The sequence below is a fragment of the Venturia canescens genome, chromosome 10, assembly GCF_019457755.1.
Source record: "Venturia canescens isolate UGA chromosome 10, ASM1945775v1, whole genome shotgun sequence".
In the NCBI taxonomy this organism is placed as follows: domain Eukaryota; kingdom Metazoa; phylum Arthropoda; class Insecta; order Hymenoptera; family Ichneumonidae; genus Venturia; species Venturia canescens.
Genome location: NC_057430.1, coordinates 9,705,796 through 9,729,490, shown reverse-complemented (window position 1 = coordinate 9,729,490; position 23,695 = coordinate 9,705,796). Strand labels below are relative to the sequence as shown.

Below are 23,695 nucleotides of genomic sequence, written 5' to 3'. Positions count from 1 at the left end.
GATGAAAGTCGTGGGTCATTAAAACTTGCTGTTGAAATGCATCGAAATACGGGACTCGCGAAATTTTTCTGCGGTTGGTGAAAAACTGAGAAGCTCAACGACAAAAAGTGTATTGGAAAAGAAAAATTTTCGCGAAAATCGATTCGATTCTGGTGAACGAAAATTGGTGGATTTGCCATCCTGAAATGGGAATATTTTTGGAATGTTGAAATCCTTGTTGCTCGTATTCGCCATTAAACTTTTTGGGTGAAGCGACAAAATTTCGAATATCACAACAAAACTTGTTTGTACCTAAGCGAAATTTTGTCGAAACGATAAAAAAATTGAAGACAAGAAAAATTCATTTTCAGTGAACTTTTTGTTTGGCGAAAATTTCGTGATTCAATCGATGAGAAGGTTGCTCGTGAATGAGGGAAACTCCCAGAGGCGCGTCGACGAATAAATCACTTCGTTTGGATAATATTTTTGTTGCAACGGATTTGTTTGGCGGGACTGAGGTTTGTTGCTTCGACGAATCGGACGCGAGCATCGCCGAGGTGTTGTTTATTCTGACGAAATAAATATTTCCGTGCGCTTATCGAGAATAATATTTTATTTGAAGTAAACGAAATTCGTGCGATTAGCAAAGCTGTTTTCACAGCTTGTATTTCTTCGTGATCGTTTTGCACTGGACATTTTGCCTCAAGCCGCTCCAAGCCTCGTGACTCTTAAGGACAAATCGCAACGAGACGAGGAGATTCGAGTGAAAGTCAAGAGATCTCTGCGGGAGCGACGATCCGTGTTTCATCTTGGCGCACGCAGACCAAGTGAAAGGATGACAGATGTCGTGACATCTGGAGCGCTGCTCCGGTCGTCGATTTTAGTCTGATTAAACGAAGATCCGGATACAGCGACCGTTCCCATGGAATCCGCGAATCAATGAGAGTCGAAAACAACCACAGCTCGTTACGAATTATCGACTCACAACTTTTCGACTCGCCGCGTCTCTCTCGCGTGTGGCGAGCACGTAACGAATTTTTTTTTCAGCTACAAAAACTGTGCCACATTTTCGCATGAAATAATGTGCAGGCAAACAATTGATCGGAAGGAAAAAAGAGCGATTGTGAAAAACGGTAATATTTTATCGGATGTCTTTGACTACGAGGTCGAGTTAACGAAAAACATTTATTCCTGGGACGCACTGTTAAAATTTAAATAATTTACGGAATTTTTAGTTTTATAATGGTAAATATTGCAGATAGTGAAACTTAAGGTAGTACGTATACTAAAATTTACTAAACGTTTAATCAATTTTACGGTGCATCCACTTGAAGCACACTGCTGAATCGGTGACTTATACATTTCAACAAAGTAATAAACATACGGAAATTTTTACAGTGCAGGTGGGTAAAATTCACTGTGACGCTCATGTAATATTTCGAAATGAATATTTAAGGATATTTGGTACAGGCTTACAATGTTGCCATGCTAAAGCATGATAAAAACATAAAAAATTTCAAAATTATTAGAATTTTATAAAATTTGGTGAACATATTCTTTAGTGCCAAATTTGACAATACAATTTTTTGGGTGGAGTTCAATATGTCGAATAACTGAATTGTAGAACGGTCGATATTTCGAAATTTTAAAAGTTGTTATATCAGTTTGGAGAAAAATAAGTAATTCGAAATTCTTATTCCCGATCGACTATTCAGCAGATTGCGTGTTTAATCAAAAATTCCTTCTTTCGATTCGTATTTACCCGAAAATATATATTTCAATAGTTTTCATTTGGAATGCAATTTTAACAGACCATCCGAATGTCGAAAGTTCATATTTTCGAATTCGAAATGGAGAGTAATTGTTTTACAGACAGACCAGAACATAGAGTAGCAAAAAATCGAAAGTGAATTTTTCGAGCCTATAAAACTTGGATGTGCGGAATAGCGATAGCTCGAAAAGGCGAAAGTCAAAATGGCGATGTTTAAAATTGGAGATCACCGGTCTGAGTAAGTGAGTGAGCGAGACGCGTGTATTTGGAGATCCGCTGCATTTCTTTATTTTGATCGATCGACTTTCTAACGTTTCGCTATTTTGACCGTTCGACTTTTCGGTGTTTCAGTATTTCAACCTCAGTAATATTTCCTCTTTCGTTATTATATTTTCAAAATTGTGAATTTTCACAGTATCGCTGACCGTAGTAATTTATGAATCGAAAGAGTGATAGTCGAATTTTCGAAAAATCGATATTTTAGTCATCGTCCTATGGGCGATTCTTGCATTCTATTTTCGATGTAAACGTGTGCTTCGAACCTCCTTGCAGTTTTTGCTTTATTTATTTTCGGCATTCAAAGCTCTAGTCGAATCTATCCGTCTCCATATTATCATTCGAAGTTTATAAACTCGAGATTTTAGTCATTCCAACATTTCATCCCCACCCAATTTTTTTAAGATTTTACTTCTGTACAGTTATCGAGTAATTGATCACTAAAGTTCACGCGTATAAGCATAGCGTTTCAGGTATACATTCCGGGCATAAGAAATCTGCTTTAATGCGTAATTACTCGATAACTATAAGTAGAAGAAAATATTGAAAAAATTTGTGTTTTCGCACTTGATGTTGAAGAACATTATCAGCAAATTTGAAAAATTTCTAATTATTTAGACTTTTGTACCATACATCGTTAAATAATCTTCAAAAGTATTTCACCTTTGATCGTACATTTCTTTTAGACAAACTTTTAGACATGCTCCGGCAAAAGTTCCTACTTTAATATTCTTTAGTGCGTGGGAAAATTCGATGTTTTTTCTAAAATAATATCACGAATTGCAGCTCGTCACCGCACTATCGTTACTGGACGGTAATTTTTCAAATTTGATTCTGTGAATTTTCTCGTTGCCGGAGGAAACTCGTCTCTCAAGGACTCCGCGACCGGCTGACGCGAAGCATCGTCAGCGTTCGAACGAGATTAAGTGATCGCGGAATTTTAACAATTCTCTTATTGGCAGTTACGTCAAAAGATTTAGCGAGCAAGTGTCACATTTTCGGGGATTTTCGAGCACCTTTTTCGAAAGCCGCATCTGTTGACATTCGAATTTGCTGCTGCGATGAAAATTTGCACGTTGGCATTGATCTTGGAACGCTCGTGAGCGGCGATTTCCGTTTGGCAATAGCGGAGATAAAATTCTCCCGAACTGATGATTGCATCGCGGTTGTAAAGGCAGGCGAGGTGCGATTCGCTTCGAATTTGGGTGTGAAATAAGATTTAGCACTGCTAATTAGAACGTGCTTGTCAGGTGAGTCGTTAAAACGAAGTTGGTGGTCAGTTTCGCGAGGAGGAAACGCGAAGCTTTACGAGCGAGTGTCGCGCGCCGGGTCGTTCGATTTCTCGTTACTCGCCGCGGACGCGCGCGCGCGCGCGGAGAATAATTCTTCGCATTTGTTTTTCCGGACGATATTAATCTTTCCAGTTATTTCAATCCCCCGTGAATGACTTCCGCGATAATATCACCAGCCCCGATCAATCGCGACAGCGGATTATATTTTTAGCCTGACGATTTATTTTCAGCGATTTTATGACGTAACGCAGATTAAAAATACGAGAGGCTCGCTCATTCTGAAAGCTCGTTTACACTCTTATCGATCGAATTCATTGGCAAGGTCGACTTCGGTCTCGGCCGCATGTAATTTAGCGAAATGAGAATCCACCTGTGTGCCCGGAACATTGTTTTAATGAAAAAGCTTCGTGGGCTGCTTTCGATCGAGAAACGGGAGGGATTTCATTCGTTGATGAGTCCGGGAATAAATTGTTCGAATCATGATTTCCTCTATCGAAGGCACCGGCCGTTCGTGCCACTAATTTGTTTTCCTACAGATTCAGCGCTTTTCTATTTTCTTATATAAATCAGCATTGCATCAGGTTCGAATCATCAAACTTTTATTTGTTCCCGCACAAATTCCCAGAATTATTTTATTTTCCGCAGAGTTCTTACTTCATTTTCATTCATTTTTGAGGTTTTCCGTAACGGGACAGCCTTGCCCCCCCCCCCCCCCCCCCCCCGTCACGATCGTGTAACGATCTTGCAACGAGAGCAATTCCGTTCTCGAGGCTCGAGTTCAAACAAAGCTCCTCAGATAATCAGTAAATACTAATTCTTGTAATTCCGTAACAAAAGATATTTAATTCGACGACAACGCAGTCTCCTGAAATCCCTTCTGCTTTGTCTGGCTTCTCTTACATCAGGAAAACTATCGCCGCACAATAAAAATTGCTTCGGCAGGGGAATTCCGGTATTGAGTTGTGAAAATTCAAGCAATTTTTTCGCTCCATTTTCTGTCCCTCGCTCGAATTTCCCTTCTGAATTTGCACTTTCTATCCTCATAATCTAAAAATTCTACAAAATCGAGCTCAAATTCACTAAAAAGCAACCTAAAAACGACTCTGCGACAAATCGAGGAGGGGTTTACTCGTCCCTGGCAAAATCCACCGGGCGAGTGCACAAACCTGCACGTGACACTTCTACGTGAAAGAAAAGGATCTGAAAAATCCTAAATTCTCTGATATTCGGGACCAGCACCTCCCCAATATGGAAACGCGTTTCATTTTACTTTTATTTCATTTATTCGAGTCTTTGAATCTCAAATGCGACTCGCGGAGCGAGTAAATCTGACGGGTTTGTGATCAAATGTTCGAATCTCTTGTTCCAAAAATGTCCGATCGCAGCGCATTCGCGCGTGAATGTTCACCGGGTTCCGTATGGAGGCTGCGACGGCGGGCGATTCGCTGCAGAATATGACAAAACATGATGAAAAAATAAGCTGGAATATTGACGTCATGGAATGGAGAGATTAGTGGCGCGTGGTTTTACATCACGAGGGAAAGAAAATGTGGATTTGGCTCGGAGCACGTGTTCGAGCACGGCTAAAGATCTGGACGCGTTTTACTATCATCGCGTTGAATATTCGATCGCTGTGTGAAAACTCCTCGTACGTCATCGTCCCCGCCCTTTAATTCTGCTAATTCTTCAACATTCTGAGCTGCTGTCAATTGCAAAAAGACCCGATTCGCGATGAAATGACGAATGGAATCGTTTTTCTCGTAACAAAACGTTCAACGTTTGGGACAGAGAAATCTGGAAAGTTTGGGATTCGATTAGCTCGACTCGATTGTTCAATTTCGCAGCGTGACATTAGTTCGTCGTTGCGTTTATGGAATTGAAATAAATTTTTTTTTCGTACGAACTTTTGTCAACGGTAATACAAAAATGGGACGAAATTGAACGGCGACGCGTCAGTATAACATAACGTCAAAATAACTCGAGACAGAATTGCATACAAAAATAACACACAACAGAAATAACATGTGTGTTGCAATATGAGCAAATATAATCCATCAGCATAGTAATAAAACTTGATATTAAACAATACACATGAGAGCGTGCTCGCAGTCCTATAAGTTTGTTTATATAACGAATATACAGATCAAGAAAGAGGTCGACACGAGGCCCTTTGTCGTTAGAGTCAGAGTCACTTTTTCGACCACTGCAACGCTCAGTTAATCGATAGATCTCTTAGACTAAAGTTCATTGAATAAAATATATAAATGCTCTGCTTAAACTTTTTGCCATTTATTTCTAAACCTGCTTCCATAATCCAATAACATGCAACAAAAATAATAGAAAAGAGAAAAAACCGAGCAGTAACAACACGTAATAAATGGATGGGGGAGATCGGGCCGAAACGTCCGATAAAGTGTTCCGAATCCATCGTCGAAAGTGCTCTGAACCCACCCAACGATTTCGCACACGTATCAAAAAAATTTTCGACACACACGCGCGATGGGGTGCGTGTGTATCAGTTCCATTTTCATAAACTATTGAACACGAAAATGGAGCTATAATATTGATTATGATGATATCAATAATGGTGCTAAAATTAATGCTACTTTGACGTTATGTTATTTTTAACATCCGTTATATCGGTGCTGTGTTATTTTTACCAATGTTATTTTGACGTACTGTTGTATTAACAGAACCAAGTTGAACGATTTTCTCACATTTTGGAATGTTCCCCCGCGATGAATCGCGTGATCTGCAAACGTGAAAGGTTCTTATCGGACGGGAATTCCGTTTTACGGTTCCATTCGTGTTCGCAGTTGTTATTCCTCTTAAATGTCGAAAATGAAAGACTCGTGGCAATTGAACTGCGGTAAATAACTGGCGCGTGCGTGAAGCTTTTTATCACGCGTAATTCGAGTCGTGTCTCGATTCAAAACCGAAACGCATTGACGACGATTGTTCAACCGAATATGCATATGCGCGAGTCTTTCGGAGTATTGGGCTCCTGTGGATCTGTAATCTTTCAGCTCGGTTGCGATAACGCGAGGCATGGATGCGAATCGTATCTACGCAGGGTGTTACTTCAGAAATCATGGTCACCATGGAGAATTCGAGCCCAGAATCCAAAATTTTCGGAGTTTTTTCTCGATCGAGCACTGAAAACTCACGTAGTTCGAAAACGGTTAGGAATAGACGTAAATTGTATGGGACCATTTTTGTAGCGCGTCAAATTTCCTACGAAAAAGTCTCCCACGAAGTTTCTCTATTTTCAGTAGTTTGGTTGAAATCACAGCCCGAAAAACCCAGCTCGAGGAATCCATGAAACTCGAACATTTTTGAACGTTTTTTGACACAAAAAAGATGTCGGCAACTTTTCTTAAGGAATTTGTGGTCATTCAACAAAATCTTCGTTGGTTCATTGCCCCCCGACAAAGTTTGGTTCAATCCTCGATGAACAAAAGTTTCGTTGAACCAACGAATTCGATTTGTTGGTCCAAAAAAATTGGTCGAGTCAGCGAATTTCTTTTCTCGCAGTGTGCAAAATTGGCTTAATCCATTTAATTGTATCTCCAGCCATCGTCGTTGGGCGAGCGATGATTCAAAGTGAAGTAACAACGATTTGATGGGACGCCCCATATTTCGACTCAGCATTACGCGAGAGCTCATAATTTGTTTCCTGTTCACTCGAGATATCGATGCGTAATCTCATCGCTCGGTGGCACGTAATAGTCGTGCGATATCGCGCCGATTAAAGAAGCGCGTGTCGTCAAGAATTGATTTATCGAACGATCAATTGATGAAAACGATACTCGTTTGTTCCTCGCGTCACCGGATATCGAGTGTGTTTACGACTAAAGTGCGCCTCGCTTCGCCTTTCCGATTATTCCAAAATTCTTATCTTCGTCGCTTACTCACGCCAGTTATTTTCGGAGGCTCTTTCAAAGCTTATTCGTCAAGTCAACGGTTCGCAACGGCCAAGGGTTGCGGGCCCCGGGAGCACCGCCGAGGGGCAGTTCTCGAAGGTCCTCTTGAAGGAGGACGTTTTGGCCGAGGGTTCGTTTTTACTGTAGAGTCAGGGACGGGGCTCCGACTACATTCACAAACTTGAATTTACTTTAAGAAATGTTGCAACAGATAATACAACGATAATTTATCGGCTTAATGAGCAAATACTAATTCTTGTGATTCCGTAAAAAAAGATATTTCCTACATTCGACAACGGAGTCGCCTGAAATTCCTACTGCTTTGTCTGGCTTCTCTTACATCAGCAAAACTATCGCCCCGCGATAAAAATTGCTTCGGCAGGAGAATTCCGGTATTAAGTTGTGAAAATTCAAGCAATTTTTTCACTCCATTTTCTGTCCCCCAACGTTGCAAACTTCAGCGTCATCACAGATTATGACAGCAGAATTCAATGGAGTGCACCAGCAGCATAGCCACGTCCGAAAAGCAATAAAAAGCGTTGCTAATTGTCGCGGATAGTTTCCGGTGCAGAAGTAAGTTGCTTTTTCCGAGAATTTCTGTCCCATAAATCACAGGCTAATGGATTTTCGTCCGTGCCCGAAGAAAAAGTGAGGAGCGTCGTCGAGTGAGTTATTTCTGGATTAAGCAAAACCCTGAAAAGTGTCAACGCCGTAAAATCTGCTCGATGGTCAAGCCGTGATGAAAAGCTTGCGTGAACTTGGTCGATGTGCGACCTCAGACGATATCGCGATCGCGTATGCACGTACTTACACACAGACACACACGAGAAACACGTAATCGGCGTGTAATTGAATTTGCTCGTCAGCATGAGCAGCCCACAGAGCGAGACGCGATCACGCAGCGAAGAGCGGCGAGGGGCGAGGCGACTCGCCCCTCGCCCTCGCGGGGCAACGGATAATGCGCTCTCTGTAGGCAGGTGTGCCTCTTTCGAGGTGCGATACGAGAGCGAGACGGCCGAGGAACCGGTACGAGGATGCACAATGCACACATGTTTTAGTTCAACAATCGAGGGGAGACAATAGTCGATCGGACGTTTCTTAGCCTCGTGTCAGCGGGGCGCATCTCCTGAGGCTTCCCACCGGATTCAGGATCTTTCGAATGCTTGCCATGCGCCGATGGCCACGAGACTTTCGTTGGAAATGATCGCAGACACTTTTTCCTCGAATTAAAAGTCCCCATGGAAAAAGTTCGCTGCACGCTTTTCTCCACGAATTTCCTGATGGCTTGTGAGCACTTTTCAACGTTTCGGTCCAAGATCGAGGAGATTCGTGTCCCACGAGCGGAGCCTTTGGAATGTTTTCCCGAAATTCGAGTCCCTTTTGAAGTCGCAGGAGCATCAAAGATAAGAAGGGTTCGGAGTGGAAAAGCCGGGTCTTTCGCGGCTCCAGAATCCCCAAAGTTGCTCATGTCCGTCGAGGGGCCCGGATGCTGGTTTTCAGAGAAAATGAGAAATCCGGTCTCGACATTGGCCTCTCCAGGCCCACTCGCGGAGTGACGGAACATCTCGGGGAGAAGCAGCGATCATCCAGTTTCCCACTGAGCTGAAGGTTTTATGGAAACTGATGTAAACATCCAATTTGGAGGATTTTTTTCTCGTCACGAAATCGCGTCAATAATCGTTTCGCTTTTTCACAGTCTGCTGACAAACGTCGTAGAATTTCTGTCCTCTGACGACGATACTGACCGGCGAGAACGACGAGACTCGATGCACGCATATGCAGGCATGTTTATACGCACACGAACGTCACTCGCGGAGACTCTTCGCTCTCTTGTGCGGCTTTTTCCCATTCGATGTGTCACTCGTACTCGTGGCGTCGTAAAGTTCGTACGATCGCGTTGGCCACCGCATTCCGGAAGTTTTTCGCGGTCTCCCAAAGTGCGGGCTTCTAATACGTTTCATTCCTTCGTTCATTTACATCGTAATAAGACTGTCGTTTTAATAATTTATGTGCTGAAAAAGTAATTGTTTACTCGCTTCTCCTGAGGAAGGATCGTTCCGAGAGGATTTCGTTTAGGTAAAGTACGATCTTTTGAATTTCCACGCTTTTCTGGTCATCGGATCTCCAGAATAATCGTATCGAACGGAAGTCTGACTCGAATTGTGTTCTCGGAACTCTCGATGCTTCTCGATCCTCGTTTTTCATGGCCACTTTAAAATTCGAGACTTTTGAGACGTTTTCTGCGTTCAGCGAACGCGGAAACGATTGACGGCGCATTTTTTGTTGCTTCTTATTGCGTTTGTGGTTTTTTTTCAAAGTTTTCCGTCGAACAAAACCGTCGAATTAGTCTTCAGATGAATCGTTTTCAACTCAATCCAAAAAATTGTTCTTCGGGCTCAATCGAGGGCTCGAACGATTCCTAACTCTAGCGAAGCGAAGTTCGATCTTTTTCGCGAGGATTTTCTTTCCCGATGAAATTTCTCGGCTGTCGCGAAGTTCCCTTACGACTGTTAATTATGAAGAAAACATTAATATTTGCGACGAAAATAAATTGGAAAAACGGAGCACTGCGATCACGTTTTCAGTTAAGATCCGCTTCAGCTATAACGAAATTGACTTTTTGTATTTATAAACATTCGAATCCTCCAGTGTAAACGCTCAAGGAGACACGATACACGAGATCCGGCTGATAAGAGGATTGCGTGTTTATCGCTACTGAGCATCGTAACAAAACTCAAAGTTTATACGACTTTGTTTGATTCTAAGGAAGACAGATTTAGTTCCCTCTTCACTATCCCTCTACGCAAGTATGACGGAAAATATGATTGCGCTTTACCGAACGTCAACAAGGTCCATTTCATCAGAGGACGGACCCGGAAGTTCAGCTTCCTTGCAAACGAAAAGGTTCCCAAAGGGTTGCAGCGCTACCCTCAACAATTCCGTTACCCTTTGAGCAATCCGCAGAATGCTGCTTACTCAACTCTTGATCCAGTAGAACGTCGCTGCATTTTTACCCTCGTAGTTACTCATCGATTTGCGCAAAACGTGGAGACCCAACGACGGATGGATTTTCACCTGTGAGCGTGCTAAATCCTCGCATTCTGAGTAATCCAAAAATATATTTCGAGAGAAGCTTTGCTGGCTTTTTTAAAATCGTACAATTCTAAGCTCCCTTTTTGCTCGACGATTTCGAAATTCTAAAGCGCACTCGTTCACGTACCGGAAAGAGTTTGCAGTTGGAAAATAAACGCGAAGAAATATTAAATCCGACGAAAAACGGGCTGTTTCCGCGGAACCGAGATTAATTTAAGCTATTAATGCGCAAAACGACAATTTTGGATCCGCAATTTTTGTTTTTTGCAATTTTTTTTTGCACAAATATAAATTGCTCGACGTGCAGAGCTTTTCAGTTATTTTTGCGAAACTTGTTTTGATTTTCGTGACGATTATGTTATGCTTTCAATCCGTTTGTACATTTTTGTCCGTTTCAAAAAGTCTCGACTGCACGAAAAAATTTTATAGAACAAAAAGTTTTTAGAATCATCCAAAGAAGATTTTTTTAAGAATTTTTGAAATTTTTCAAAAAGTTGTCTATATTGAAAAATTAAAGAATAGCTAGAAAATTTTTGGAAAAAATCACACGTGTTTTTTGAATGATTCTGAACACTTTTTGTTCTGTAAAATTTTTTCGTTCAGTTGATACTTTTCGAGAAAAAAAATCATGGAAATTTAGATTATGATGTTTTGCAAAAACCGCCGTCTTGGAAAAACTGAGAGGAAAAAACGAGTTGATAACCAGTGTTCTGGAAAGGTTAGATATGGAGGACGTCTTTGCTTGCGATAATACGGTCATTCAAGTGCAGCAACGATGACGAAAATCGATTTGAAAGAAAAAAAACGTCAAAAATGTTTGCCTTTTTAATTAAAAGCGCAAAAAAATAAAGATTTTTATTTAATTTTACAAAACAAATCCCAGATTCTGTAAGAGCACCCTCAAGCAAGATTTTGAAGAATTTTTCATTTGTTCCTCAGTGAAAAGTGCGCACTTGAAATTGCGCACCCAAAATTATCGTTTTGCGCATCAGTCTTTTTCAGCGCGCATCATTTTCCATCCATTTAGGCGGAGAAAAGAATGTTCCGTCGCGTCAAAAAATCAAATCGAATCAACCAAATTTCCGTTGGCCCAACGACTTCCATTTTAAATCATCAAAACTTTTGTTGATTCATAATAAAATTCTTTTCGCACTACAAAAATCTTCGCCATGCGCCATATTCTTCAGAAGAAACCCCTCGAAAGATCTTTTAAATCAAGTTCACCGGAGTTTACGGTAAACCGCGAAGTGACATGAGTCGAATGAGGATTTGAGATCGAGGCCCTTCTCAATATTGCTCAATACAGTTCGACGCGTCGCGCGCTGATCAATCGACGATTAGTTTGCAGTGAATCGTCCGTGTGTGCGAGCTTCAATGTTTTTTTGCACGAGTACTTGACGTCTGTAGCCCGTGGTTCAATCGCGTTTATATACCGCGTCTCCGTGTCGCGGCTGCAGCAGAACATGAATCGACGTAGCGAAAAAAATAAGGCGACGCCGACAATTATTTAGTTGCATTATGTATGACAACCGGCTCGTAATTCCCGTGCATTCGTCATTCCCGAGAAAAGTGATACGCAACTTTTCAAGGGTGATTCCAACCATTTTTTCTCCATCGAAAACCACTGATACGTGAACGCAAGCATCAGGAATTGGAATAAAAATTCTTGATTTACGAAACTGCTTTGCTGAACATGAAATTTGGCGATTGCATGATTTTTTTTCCTTGAATTTCTAATAATTCGAAGTTTCTTTGCGCCTATTATTTGATTGCTTCAATAAAATATTTCCTGGAACCTCGATAATTGAGTTGCTGATGGTATTTTGGTGCAAAAACTTTTGATTGTTTGGTTGCCAACAACTAAAGTCTTGGTTCGGTAGGCGCTCGTTTGAGGGTTCACTAATCACATTGACCCATTCTGAAATCACTTTTTCACACGCGTCGAGCTGAGTATTTTGCTTGAAACGGAAGTTCGTTTCGTCAAGAAACTTTTTTTTAGTAGTTACAAATAATTTTCGATTTTAAACAGCAGAATGAAGTGAATCATAGTGGCAGATTAATCGTTCAGAATTCGATTGAAAATATGTTGTTCGATCGTTTTCGATCTACTGAAAACGATTTTATTAGAGTTTTGTCTCGGTACGGAGAAGTTTGGTTGTAACATCCGAAATTTTGTTGCTCAGATAAGAAAATTTCGTTGATAACACTAAGCAAAATATTTTCCAATATCTCAACAAAATTACGATCCCAGTGGAAGTTTCTTTCAAGCGGAAAAAATACTGTTGAAAAAAAAACAAACATGCAACTTGTTTTCTTCTTCGTAGGAATAATTGTATAAGCGTAAAAATTGAGTACGTTTGTCGCTCAGAATCGTACGAGATTGTTACGACAAGTGACGGGTCCACCGAACGCGCTGGTCTTCACAACTTAATTGTTATGAATGTGCCCCTGCCGTAGTCGTCGCGTTAATTGCAGCAATTAAACCGTTGCCGCTTTGGACTCTCGTCACTTTAACTCGAGGGTTATTTGTTTTTTCCTTTATTCTTTTTGGTTTCATCGGGCGTAGACAGAAAATGTCGGATCAGTCGGATGAACTGTCCTGCACTATTTAATCTACGAATCGTTGAAAAATTACTCAAAACTCATTGGAAAATGGGAAATTTTCCATTTCGAATCCATTTTTTTTACAATTTTCGATAAAATTATTCGTTTTTATATACGTTTCGATAGAAAAATTCGAACACAAATCGCTCACATTGATGAATCTTGAACGAAATTCTTCTCATGTCAGTCAAGATTGGCAAAGAATTTTTTCAAGTACAAATAAAAACGTGATGCGATCAAAATTAATCGCGGAAACGAAGTACTTTGTGGCAAATGAAAACAAAAATTTTCTGGCGAGGCAACACAATTCGCAATTTTATCTTAACGTTGCTTTGCACTCGAACGAAATTTTATTGAAACGAAAAAACGTTTTTGATTTCGTAAAAAAATGTCTTGAACGAATTGAACCAAATATTAAAATATTTAACAAAAAAACGTCGTGTTCATTGTCGAAATTCATTGAATTGTTGGAACTTTTGTGAATTCGTCGTTATTTAAATTCCTGCCTCAATTTCGAAGGATACGAAAACGAGAAAATTTAATGCTGATTTTTGAGTGGCGCGGTAGTCAACTGGACGTTGGAGACCCCAGTCACGTAGGTGAATTTCGGCCGTCTGTGTTTTTCCATTTGAGAGGTGTCGAAGCATTGTAATGCACCTCAGAGAGAAAGGCATTTATATTGGTTTATCCCAGCAGTGCATCGTCGTGGTGCAGCAACTGAGGCAGTAACTTTGTGGGACAAGGTTGCGCAAAAGCGCGGGTTATGTCGAGGATTTTGACCTGGTTTTATAAAACCGTTCGCGTATTGTTAATCGGTGTCTGCGGATTCTGAACCTACGCGACAGTCGTACGTGTCGACCTCAATGAGTGCGAACCTCACGAAAACAATCATCGAACCTTCCCATATCCTGAAGGATCGTTTTTGCTAATTTCGCTTCGGACCGTTCCTCCAACCCGTGAATCGATATTTTCCCGGAAAAATCACTAAAAATTGCTCTTTTATACGAGATGGAACGCAAGTGTTTCCTCCCAATGATTTTTTCGATAAAAAACCAACAAGATTCAGCATTTTTCAAGTTGAATTTGAAGGAGGTGCGATCCAGGCCCATGTTGGCTCGTATTCCAATTTCGGAGAGTTCGCGGCGTGATTGTGGCGAACAAAAAATCGAATGATTGATAAATCCGACAAATTCGGATGGAGAAACACGAAAAAATGATTGGTCGAAGAAAGCGGGGGGTCCTGGAAGTTTGTTTCCAAATGAAACATTGTTTTCGCTATGATTTTATATTCGACGAGATTGACAGAAATAAAGGTCCATTTACCCGGTACAGAGGCGCGAGCTCCGGACGAGCTCGTGAGTGCATTATCGATGTACGCTCAACTGCTTTACCAGAGGAATTGCTAGTTCACACCCTGTCGAGCAAAGCGTATACAGAACTGTTTATTATTTATAAGTATGCTCGTGTGAGTTTGTATTTTGAGCGTGCGAGCAGGATAATGCTTGGAGCTTATACGACACCGATAAATCGCTGTTTTCATACCTGATGAAGGTATTTTATCTCGAAAAGTGAATGCTCTCGAATTATTTGGAATTCATGGCGAGAAAGGGTAAAACCCACGCAGTTCGAAATGTGACACGTGACGTGGGTTGCGCTCCCTCAAATAAATTGGAACGAAAAAGAAGCGAACAGCTGTGAGAGCGACGATGACGAAACGCGATCAACGATGAAGCCTCGCAAATAATTGTTTATTCAACAATAATTACTCGTCGACGCGCGAGTAAAATGACCGAAAAATGAAAGAATTTTCTCAGAGTTACCCGAGTCCGATTTCATTCGCAGGTGAGATTGCCGTAGGTCTGAGCAATTTGCACATCCCACACTCGGCGCAACGTCACCCAAGAATTGTGAGAGCAATTACCCGAAATTCGTACCGCGCAAGGGCCCGAGTTTCATTGTTTTTTCCCGAGACGAATGTTTCGACGAGCAGAGAAAATTGCGTCGTTTGTCAAGCCCTGCGAACGACGTTTGAGGGAATCGACGACGATTTTTGTAAAATCCATTGACAAATACATTGACAATACAAATTCTATGAATTAAGCTGACATTGTTATTTCCTCGGAACGCAATTAGCCGCGTTTGCTCCGCTTCCAAATAATCCCTTCAATTCAATATCGTGCCGCAGTTGAAAGCGAATTACATGAATTGGTAAGCCGCTTTTGGTGACCGAATACATTGCTATTTCGAGCTGCAACATTTTCACAGAGAAACGATGAAATATTATATTCGAACCGCAAGAGAAATGGAAGCTGGTGCGGAGCTCGTCAGGTGGTTTGTCTAAATATAGAAATATTCGGCAACCAGAATCAATCCGCAAGCGGAGCAGAGCGAGAGACGATGGAAAATTCAGGAGAATTTTTTGGAAAATTTCGCACGCGATAACACAAGCACGTGAGAAATTTTATAGAGATTATTTATTTACTCGAGCAATGAGAAATGTGCCATAAAATGATAAAACATTCGCACGATTGCCTCATCACGAGAACCAAGACAAATAGCATCATCGAATTAAATTGACAAACGATCACTCGATGCCCACAAATGCACAAGGAATTTATCATTTTTTTAATCCATCGAAGCAATAAAGGATGCGTGACTCATTCGCGATTGAAGCGATCTTTCTTCTCGCTGAAATTTTCCATCGACCCGCAGAGAATCCGCGATTCCAAAACCCTCGCTGAAGCCAACTTCACGCTTTCTGTGCGACGTTTTTAAGGTCCAAAAAGTACGAGCTGCAGCCTCTGGATGTTCAATTCTATGAGGAAAACACTGATCCAGCAACAAGAGTGAATAATAAAATGAATTTTTTGGGGAGACAGTGTCGTTTCGCAAATTCTATTTCCTCCTCTCTTTCTCCATTTCCTCGCAGTTTTTCGCTCCAAAATTATGCGAAACAAAGTTTGTGAGTCAGAAGTAGGAACCCGAGTATTCAAGTTCACGCACATATTATCTTGTGTAAACACGAAGGAATTGGAGAATTTGAACTTCACTGCTTACAACAATTGTTTCCCTCGAAAGAATTGTTTTTGGCCTTGTGCCAGGGAATGTCCGGAGAACGGTAAAAACAGTGCGTCACCATAATTGCTTTATTTTAAGCTTGTTCAGAGGGAAAAGAGTGAAAATTTTCGAAAATTGTGTAATAAAATTTCTAACGGCTGCCATTACGTGAAGTAAATTGAGAGAAAAAAAGGAAAAATATTGAAAATTCTCATTTTCAGCTGTCAGATACGTCAAACTCAAGATTTTCTAAAAACTGAGAGGATTTTTGTCATCGTCACTTGAAATTTTTAGTTCTTCTAATGAAAAAATGCTATCGAACCGCAGTTGAATGTGTCAACGACTCTTAATTTACTCAATCTTTGTGAAAAACTGTTGATTTAAAGGAGGAGAACTCAAATTTTCGATCTTCTCTTTAGATTTTCTCTCTCATTTCTCAAGCAGTAACGTTTCTTTTCCACGAATCAAAAGTTTCTTCAAAGAGGTAGATAAGAGTCTGCGATTTTCAATAAAAAACGAAGTACGATATCGAAACGACTCTCGAAACTGGGGAACAAAACCGCGAATGATAAAAACGTGGAAAAGTTAATGTATATTGTTGAGCCAGCTGACGGAGATAGGAGTCGAAAAAATCGACGGTAAATTAGTTTGCAATGAGCAAATCGATAGTACACGATAATTCCGGATATTTCAAGGCCTCGCAGTTGAAAGATAGAGACTTATAAACGCGCCTCGTAGAATGGAGTGTTTTAAATTTATTTTCATGACGACAGCTGGCGTTTTTGCACATTTGCTAAATGTTGGGAGTCCCGATGAGCGAGGAGTTATCGATAGAAACGCAGCTGACAAGCCGCACGCGACAATGAAGGAACTGAAAATATACGCGACGAGATATCGCAAACGCATGAAAGGCATACAAAGTTTAATATAAAACAAACGTCAGCTGTTCCGTGGAGCCAGATCATCAAGTGTATTCAATTTCAGACTGTATCTGCCTGCTGGATAAAGAGTGTAGCGACTGGCAGCTCGACGATTTTTCGCTGCCGATTCGCAGCTGCACTTTTGATAGAAAAAGACGAAAGTAGGCCAAAAACTGTCGGAGCGATAGGCTTGAGGTGCCAACAGTTGTGTCGTTTATCTTGAGACAACTCGAAAATAAACATCGCCCATCTTTAAACGTTCCTGCTGGTATACGCGTCGATCCATTTTTTTTCTATACGTATATATACGAGCCTGTAATGATAATTTCTGTGTGTCTTTTGTCGAAGCACCTAATCGAAGTTGCGAGGACGAATTTCCAGACACTATCTCTTTCGTATAAAATTCATTGCTCCATCGTTCCTCAGGCTAATTCGCGTCAGTCGCGCATCCGAGACTCGTCCCCGCGGACGCACATCAATTTTTTTCTCGATCGTATACATTTTTCATTGGCCTCCGGGCAACTTCGGTTTTCCTTCTTTTCTCAAATTAGTCTGCTTTATATCAACGATTATTTCTAGTCATGTAAATTAATTCGTGCGGTGCGTCCGAAGCTACTCGTGACGAGAATAAACATTAATTTTCTTCAGTTTCGGTTATAACTCGACGAAGAAGCGACACTTTGTTCATTCACTGAAAAGTCTCATAAAAAACAGGTAAAACGTGCATTTCCGGATTGAGTTATTTTGGTAATCGCAGTATAACATCGAACTTCGAAAGTCAATCGAAGCAGAAAACTCTTGTGAAAATTAAAGTGGTTCGGCCGTTCTACGACTAGTCAAGTTCACATCTACTTTGTGTTGATTAAATTCAAGTATAAATTATTATCAATAAAATTAATGAACGCTTACATTGCGAATATTTTTATCACAAGAATGTAATAAAATGCTTCAAAAGTATCATAAAAGATCAAATTTATGCTTCAACTTGGCTAATTAATGATTGAACCCGACACTTTGAATACGCATAACCTAGCCAATATTTTTATTGTGCAAAAGAAAGTTTGTATCGCTATAATGACACCGACTCAAATGAATGGTCAATTCATTGAAAAAAAGCGAAGCTACTAGACGAGTGAAAGCACGTGAGTCAACCTCGAAAATAAATTTGATGAAATTCCCGCGATTCCCGAATTTGCCCAAAGTTCAATCAGCCGTTACGAGCAGTCCAACGGTAATGACTGACATCCGCTTTCGACGCGTCAAAAACTTGAGTTTTTTCATGTTTTCATTCTCAAAAGCCCCGCAAGCTAATGTTTTTTTTTTTAAAGGAACAGAATCTTTGATAAATTTTTTTCGCGATATAAACTTTTCCGAAGCTCGAACACCGTACAATTTTTTTACAATTAATATTATCGTGAGTTCTCCCATGAGGTACCGTGTTAAAAACTCAATATTGCAAATGAAATAATTCAAAAATTTGTCCCGTAAGAGGCCCTGGAACTGTGCTTATAAGGGGACCTTAAACCATCATTTAGCGAAAAAAAAGTGGACCTTCACCGCGTGTACTTTATCGAACGGCCGAACTGCTTTAATGAGATCGACGTTCGTTTTTCCGATTAATGAAACTCGGTTTAGCGAATCAATTGGACTAATAGAGGAGAAGATTCTAATAATTGCGGCGCATATAGTGAGTTTTTTTTCAGTTTTGCAACGTTTGTTTTTGACTTGGATTTTTTTTTACATTCGGTGTCTAGCCGCTGGCCCGTTTCTCGCGGTCTTCCTCTGCTCGCGTTCGACGATTTTATTTCCAACGCGAAGATTCGTGAATTTTCAGGTATATTTTCTCTTCATTATCAGAGTGTCAGGGAGTAAAGAGTGGAAACAGAAGCGTTTGGGCTTACATGAGGATCGATTTGATTGCATTATTGGGCGAGTTCGACATCCGTTTTTATTAGGATTCGAAATTGTGCATGATAGCCTCGGAAGCAATAAGAGTCAGTGGCACGAAAAGAGAGAAAAAAAGCTCAAATGAAATCGAGCGAATCTAGACAAATGCTCCGATTTGTGTAGCCTCGCGCACTCAATGACAAACGAATTGATCCGTACAGTTGAGTAGTTTAATGAAAAAAAAAGGATGGATGGATCATAAGAAATTTCATGGATTCAATTCGCCCCTCGTAACACGTTCGATCACAACCGTCAAATGTTTCGAGCGCCGAAAATGTGTTTTTTTCTTCATGATGGTGGGGAATGATTATGTGTGCAAAGAGAGAAAGAGAGACAAATGAGTCACGCAAGAGTTTGACTGAACGGTTTGCGGCTCTCGCTGCTTCGGTTACCGTGTCAGTCTCCTCGCTCTCGTTGTCGCTGACGATATGTTATTTGTAATAAAACAGAGCGGTTCGCTTTAAGCTCCGATCGAGTTACGGATACACAGCATACATTTATTTCGCTCGAGGTTTCCCGGGTATCGAACAAACGTGGAGAACTCGCGATCGGGCCATCGACGAACGTGGCGAACCTCTCTTAGGCCCGCTCTCGGTGCGTCGCTATTCCTTATCCGACTATTTTCAATTATTTTTCCACAAAATATATTATTTCCCGGAGAAAAACGTGCTCGTAGTTCGACATGTACGACAACGATCATCCTTTTATCGGTGCGATCAATGAACAGACGAAATAAGTGCGACGTTACAAAAGTCTACGAAAGAAAATAGTGAGCGTGGCTCGTTGATTTTGTCGCGGACCTTAAGATGATGGATCAGTCGGTAATCACACCTCGAATTTTTGAAATTGAAACTCTTTGACATCGTTCGTCCGATTAAAATAATAAAAATGTCATCGTACGCAGCACGATCGCAAAAATCCGATGACATTTTTATTTTTTCGATCAGACGAACTATGCGGAAAAATTTCCTTTTCAAAATTTGCAGCTATCTCTCTCGCACTCACGGTTGTCATTACCGACTGATCTTAAGAACTGGAGGTCGATGATTAAAAAATCGAAAAAATTCACCCCGAAAAAACCCTCGCGAATTTCAGTTGCTTCGAGTAACAGTGAAACCTCGGGAGTCGCATGATTTTTTTTTATTCGAGGATACGTTGAAACGGTATAGAAAACCGATCCTCCGAAAGGACCGATTTCGATCGACTCTATTTTCCTACTTTTATTAGTTCGTTCGACAGATTATCGGAATTCAAACGCTCCCAATAAATCGAGTTCGTTTTTCATATTTAAGCGAGTTTGAAAAAAATGATTTTTACTGAGGCATTGGTGTGCATGTTGCAGCAGCAAGCAGGACGGAGCTGCCATCACAGCGACTGCTCCACATGTGGACATCGCCATCCCGACTAAGGATCGGCCGGGCACCAAGGAAAAAGTTCATTCCTTAAGGCTGAGATCTCGCACTGCCTGAGGAAGGGGAGAACGAACGGTTCAGAATAAAAGTGTCTCGTTTTTTATTCGGTTTATCGTGCAACCAGCACTGGAAGAGTAACTGAAGGGATCAAAATGGACAAGTACGAGAATCGAAGCAAAGCGCTGGGCAACAAGAGGAAACTCTCCTTCCTCGGCTTTGGCAAAAGGAATTCGGTGAGTTTTGGCTTTTATTCGTTTCATCAAATTGCTTTCGAGCCTGAGAACACCTTTTATTCAGAACACTCGAGACTCTTTTTCTCTATAAGCATAGTAAAAATTTTTTCAGTAATTTTTATCAGTAAAAATGCTTCAAAAATGTAAAATGTCAAAATTTGTGATTTACAACACACTTCCACTTATCAGTAAGTGCTAATCTGACATAATGAATAACATTCGAAGACAAAACGAAATATAATTCTCACGTGCATCACTTTTTGCTATGGTTATAAAGCTGTTTAGAATTCAAGGGAGGAAAAATATGAAAATTCAAAAAATACTATGCTGTTATTTGTAATCGATGCTTAAATACTTTGAAAATTCTTGAAAAATAATATAATATCCTACACTATACAAAACGAATCAGTTTTTTCCGTGCGTTTGCGTTGAGCAGGATGGCCCCGAAATGATACAGAAAACCGTCATTTAGGGCTGCTAATCAATAAATAATTAAGTTATCGATCACGCGCGTGACATTCTCGTCCGTGACACGAACACAAAATCAAAACTCTCTCGTCGCAGGTTGTGCTAATATCTCAATATTTGCTCGGTAATGTAGCCAAAGTTTTTTTGTCCTGGGATAAAAAAAATCACGAGTTGTTGAGGGCCTGGAGCACTGAGAATTCAACATTCTTGTCCACCGTTTATAATCCCACTGAAAATAATTGTTGCTAACCAAAACGAATTTCTTTTATCTCAACCAAAGTGTGCAACTCGATACGAGCAACATATCCATGAAATTAGACAAAACAATTTTTGCTTGGTGCAGATAAGCCAACTCAATTCGATGCAACGAAGATCATTGGAATGAACTAATTTAAGGAGGTTGAAGCTTATCTTATGTTAAAACTATTTTCCAACTTTGCACATTAAAATTTTTTAAACAGAAAGCTTAAGACGGTATTAAATTTCTGGCGGGATATGCCGATGATTCACCGTCGTGAAATTGAGATATTTATTGTTGAAGCTTGCAATCTTTTGAAAGCTTATTCCATAAGAGCCCATGTTTAACCTTGTCATTTTCAACAATGAATATCTCGATTACCAGGCGGTGAAACTTCTCACAATTTTTCACACATAATTAAGCACTGTTCAAGAAGACTCACGTTAATTTTCAATTCATTAATTTGGAATAATAAAATTTAATGTATTTTTCGTATGATGTTTGGATAATTTCACATTTCAGATTAAAATAATTCTTCTTTAAGGAGTTTCGGTATAAAAGTCTAAATATTAAGAAATTGATAAAATTAGTGATCAATTACTCGATAACTGTGTAGAAGAAAAATCTTAAAAAATTTGTATTGTCAAATTTGGCACTAAAGAATATTTTCACCAAATTTTAAAAAAATTCTGAACTTTTTGAAATTTTTTATGTTTTTAGCATGGTTTAGTATGGCAACATTGTATCGCCTGTACCGAAACTCCTTAAAGAGCCTCGAAATACGGGAAAAAGTTTCGATGATTTGGTTGATTATCGATGAGAAATTATCGTATTCGGTCGAAAAGACTAAAAAAATCGTTTCCTACTGAACAAAACTGATTTGGATCCAGCAGATTTCGTCCACCAGATGATGAATTGAGTTTCTTGAAAAAATGTTTTTCGTTACAGCAAGAGTCATTGCGCATTGCGATTTGGTCCGAGGAAATAATGAATTTTGTCCCTTCGAAGGAAGCTTCGTTCGAGTTCCAGAGGAACTTTGAATGAGCTCGAGAAGCTGTTTTCTGCAATAAAATGTTTAATGCTGTGTTCCTTGGTTGTTTATCAGCTCCGATCTATGCATACGTCGTTACGTGGTTTCGTGTGTTTTCGTTTTCGTCTTTGTATAGTCGAGGATCGAGCAGCTCGCCTCTATTAATGACGTCAAACTGTAACGCTCGTCAGTCATTTGACGAGGGAAACATTTTCCATTTTATTAGAAAAATGAGAGCGCGATGCTCGACATTTTGTAATCTTAACTCAACCAACTGATGGCTCCCAAGTCCGCACACAGTTTTGGATACTCCCACGAGCCCTTCTGCTCGTCACTCAAACCAAAAGAGACGCTTTTTAGAGGCCTCGACGTCAACCAACTCGATCTTCCCTCGCTCCGATCCCCTCTCAATTATGTAAGCTTCCCGATCTTGTACTGTATCATCGTTCACTAGTCTATCGTGCCATTGTAACTCGTACATCACACAACACGTGCGTTTAAATCGTCGTAAACCGCGTGTCTGCCGCTGTAATTCTAAATATATGATTAGACTGTCATTTGTGCAGCTCGAATGAATATGCTTTCGAACGTGGTTCTCGTCTCGCTGTCTTTCCAACGGCCCTCGTATGGCTGCGTGATTACCACGTTCGTTTTTAATCTCGTACAAACGAGAGCGCTTAAAAATAAGCATCGCCAATTGAAAATACATGCACGATGAGCGATTCGTTTTCTGCTCGTTTAAAGTAGTCCGGTCGTTCAATAAAGTACGGTAAAGGTCCACTTTTTTGCGTCAAATGATGGTTTAAGGTCCCCTGATAACGATAAGCGCAGTTCCGGGGCCTCTTACGGGGCAAATTTTTGAATTATTTCATTTACAATTTTGAGTTTTTAACACGGTACCTCATGGGAGAACTCACGATAATATTAATTGTCAAAAAATTGTACGGTGTTCGAGCTTCGGTAAAGTTTATATCGCGAAAAAAATTTATCAAAGATTCTGTTCCTTTTAAAAAAAACATTAGCTTGCGGGGCTTTTGAGAGTGGGGTTCAATATGTCGAATAACTGAATTGTAGAACGGTCGATATTTCGAAATTTTAAAAGTTGTGATATCAGTTTGGAGAAAAATAAGTAATTCGAAATTCTTATTCCCGATCGACTATTCAGCAGATTGCGTGTTTAATAAAAAATTCCTTCTTTGAATTCATATTTACCTGAAAATATATATTTCAATAGTTTTCATTTCGAATGCAATTTTAACAGACCATCCGAATGTCAAAAGTTCATATTTTCGAATTCAAAATGGAGAGTAATTGTTTTACAGACAGACCAGAATATAGAGTAGCAAAAAATCGAAAGTGAATTTTTCGAGCCTATATAAAACTTAGATATGCAGAATAGCGATAGCTCGAAAAGGCGAAAGTCAAAATGGCGATGTTTAAAATTGGAGATCA

At 40.2% G+C, this 23,695-nt stretch overlaps 1 protein-coding gene across 8 annotated transcripts in view; it reads left to right on the top strand.

Annotated features, from left to right (window-relative positions):
• The window catches only part of Ae2 (Anion exchanger 2), a 67,100-nt gene that overhangs the window by 4,611 nt on the left and 38,794 nt on the right, over positions 1 to 23,695 (top strand). The window contains exons 1-2 of one of the 8 annotated variants that reach the window (XM_043431347.1): positions 9,180 to 9,317; positions 20,208 to 20,507. In XM_043431347.1, coding sequence (XP_043287282.1) covers positions 20,427 to 20,507 — 81 coding nt within the window. In that variant the 5' untranslated portion in view covers positions 9,180 to 9,317; positions 20,208 to 20,426. Of the gene's footprint in view, positions 1 to 9,179; positions 9,318 to 17,508; positions 17,630 to 19,278; positions 19,457 to 20,005; positions 20,026 to 20,204; positions 20,508 to 23,695 lie in introns of those variants that run through there. The other 7 variants (XM_043431350.1, XM_043431349.1, XM_043431344.1 and 4 more) reach the window with 7 other exon arrangements.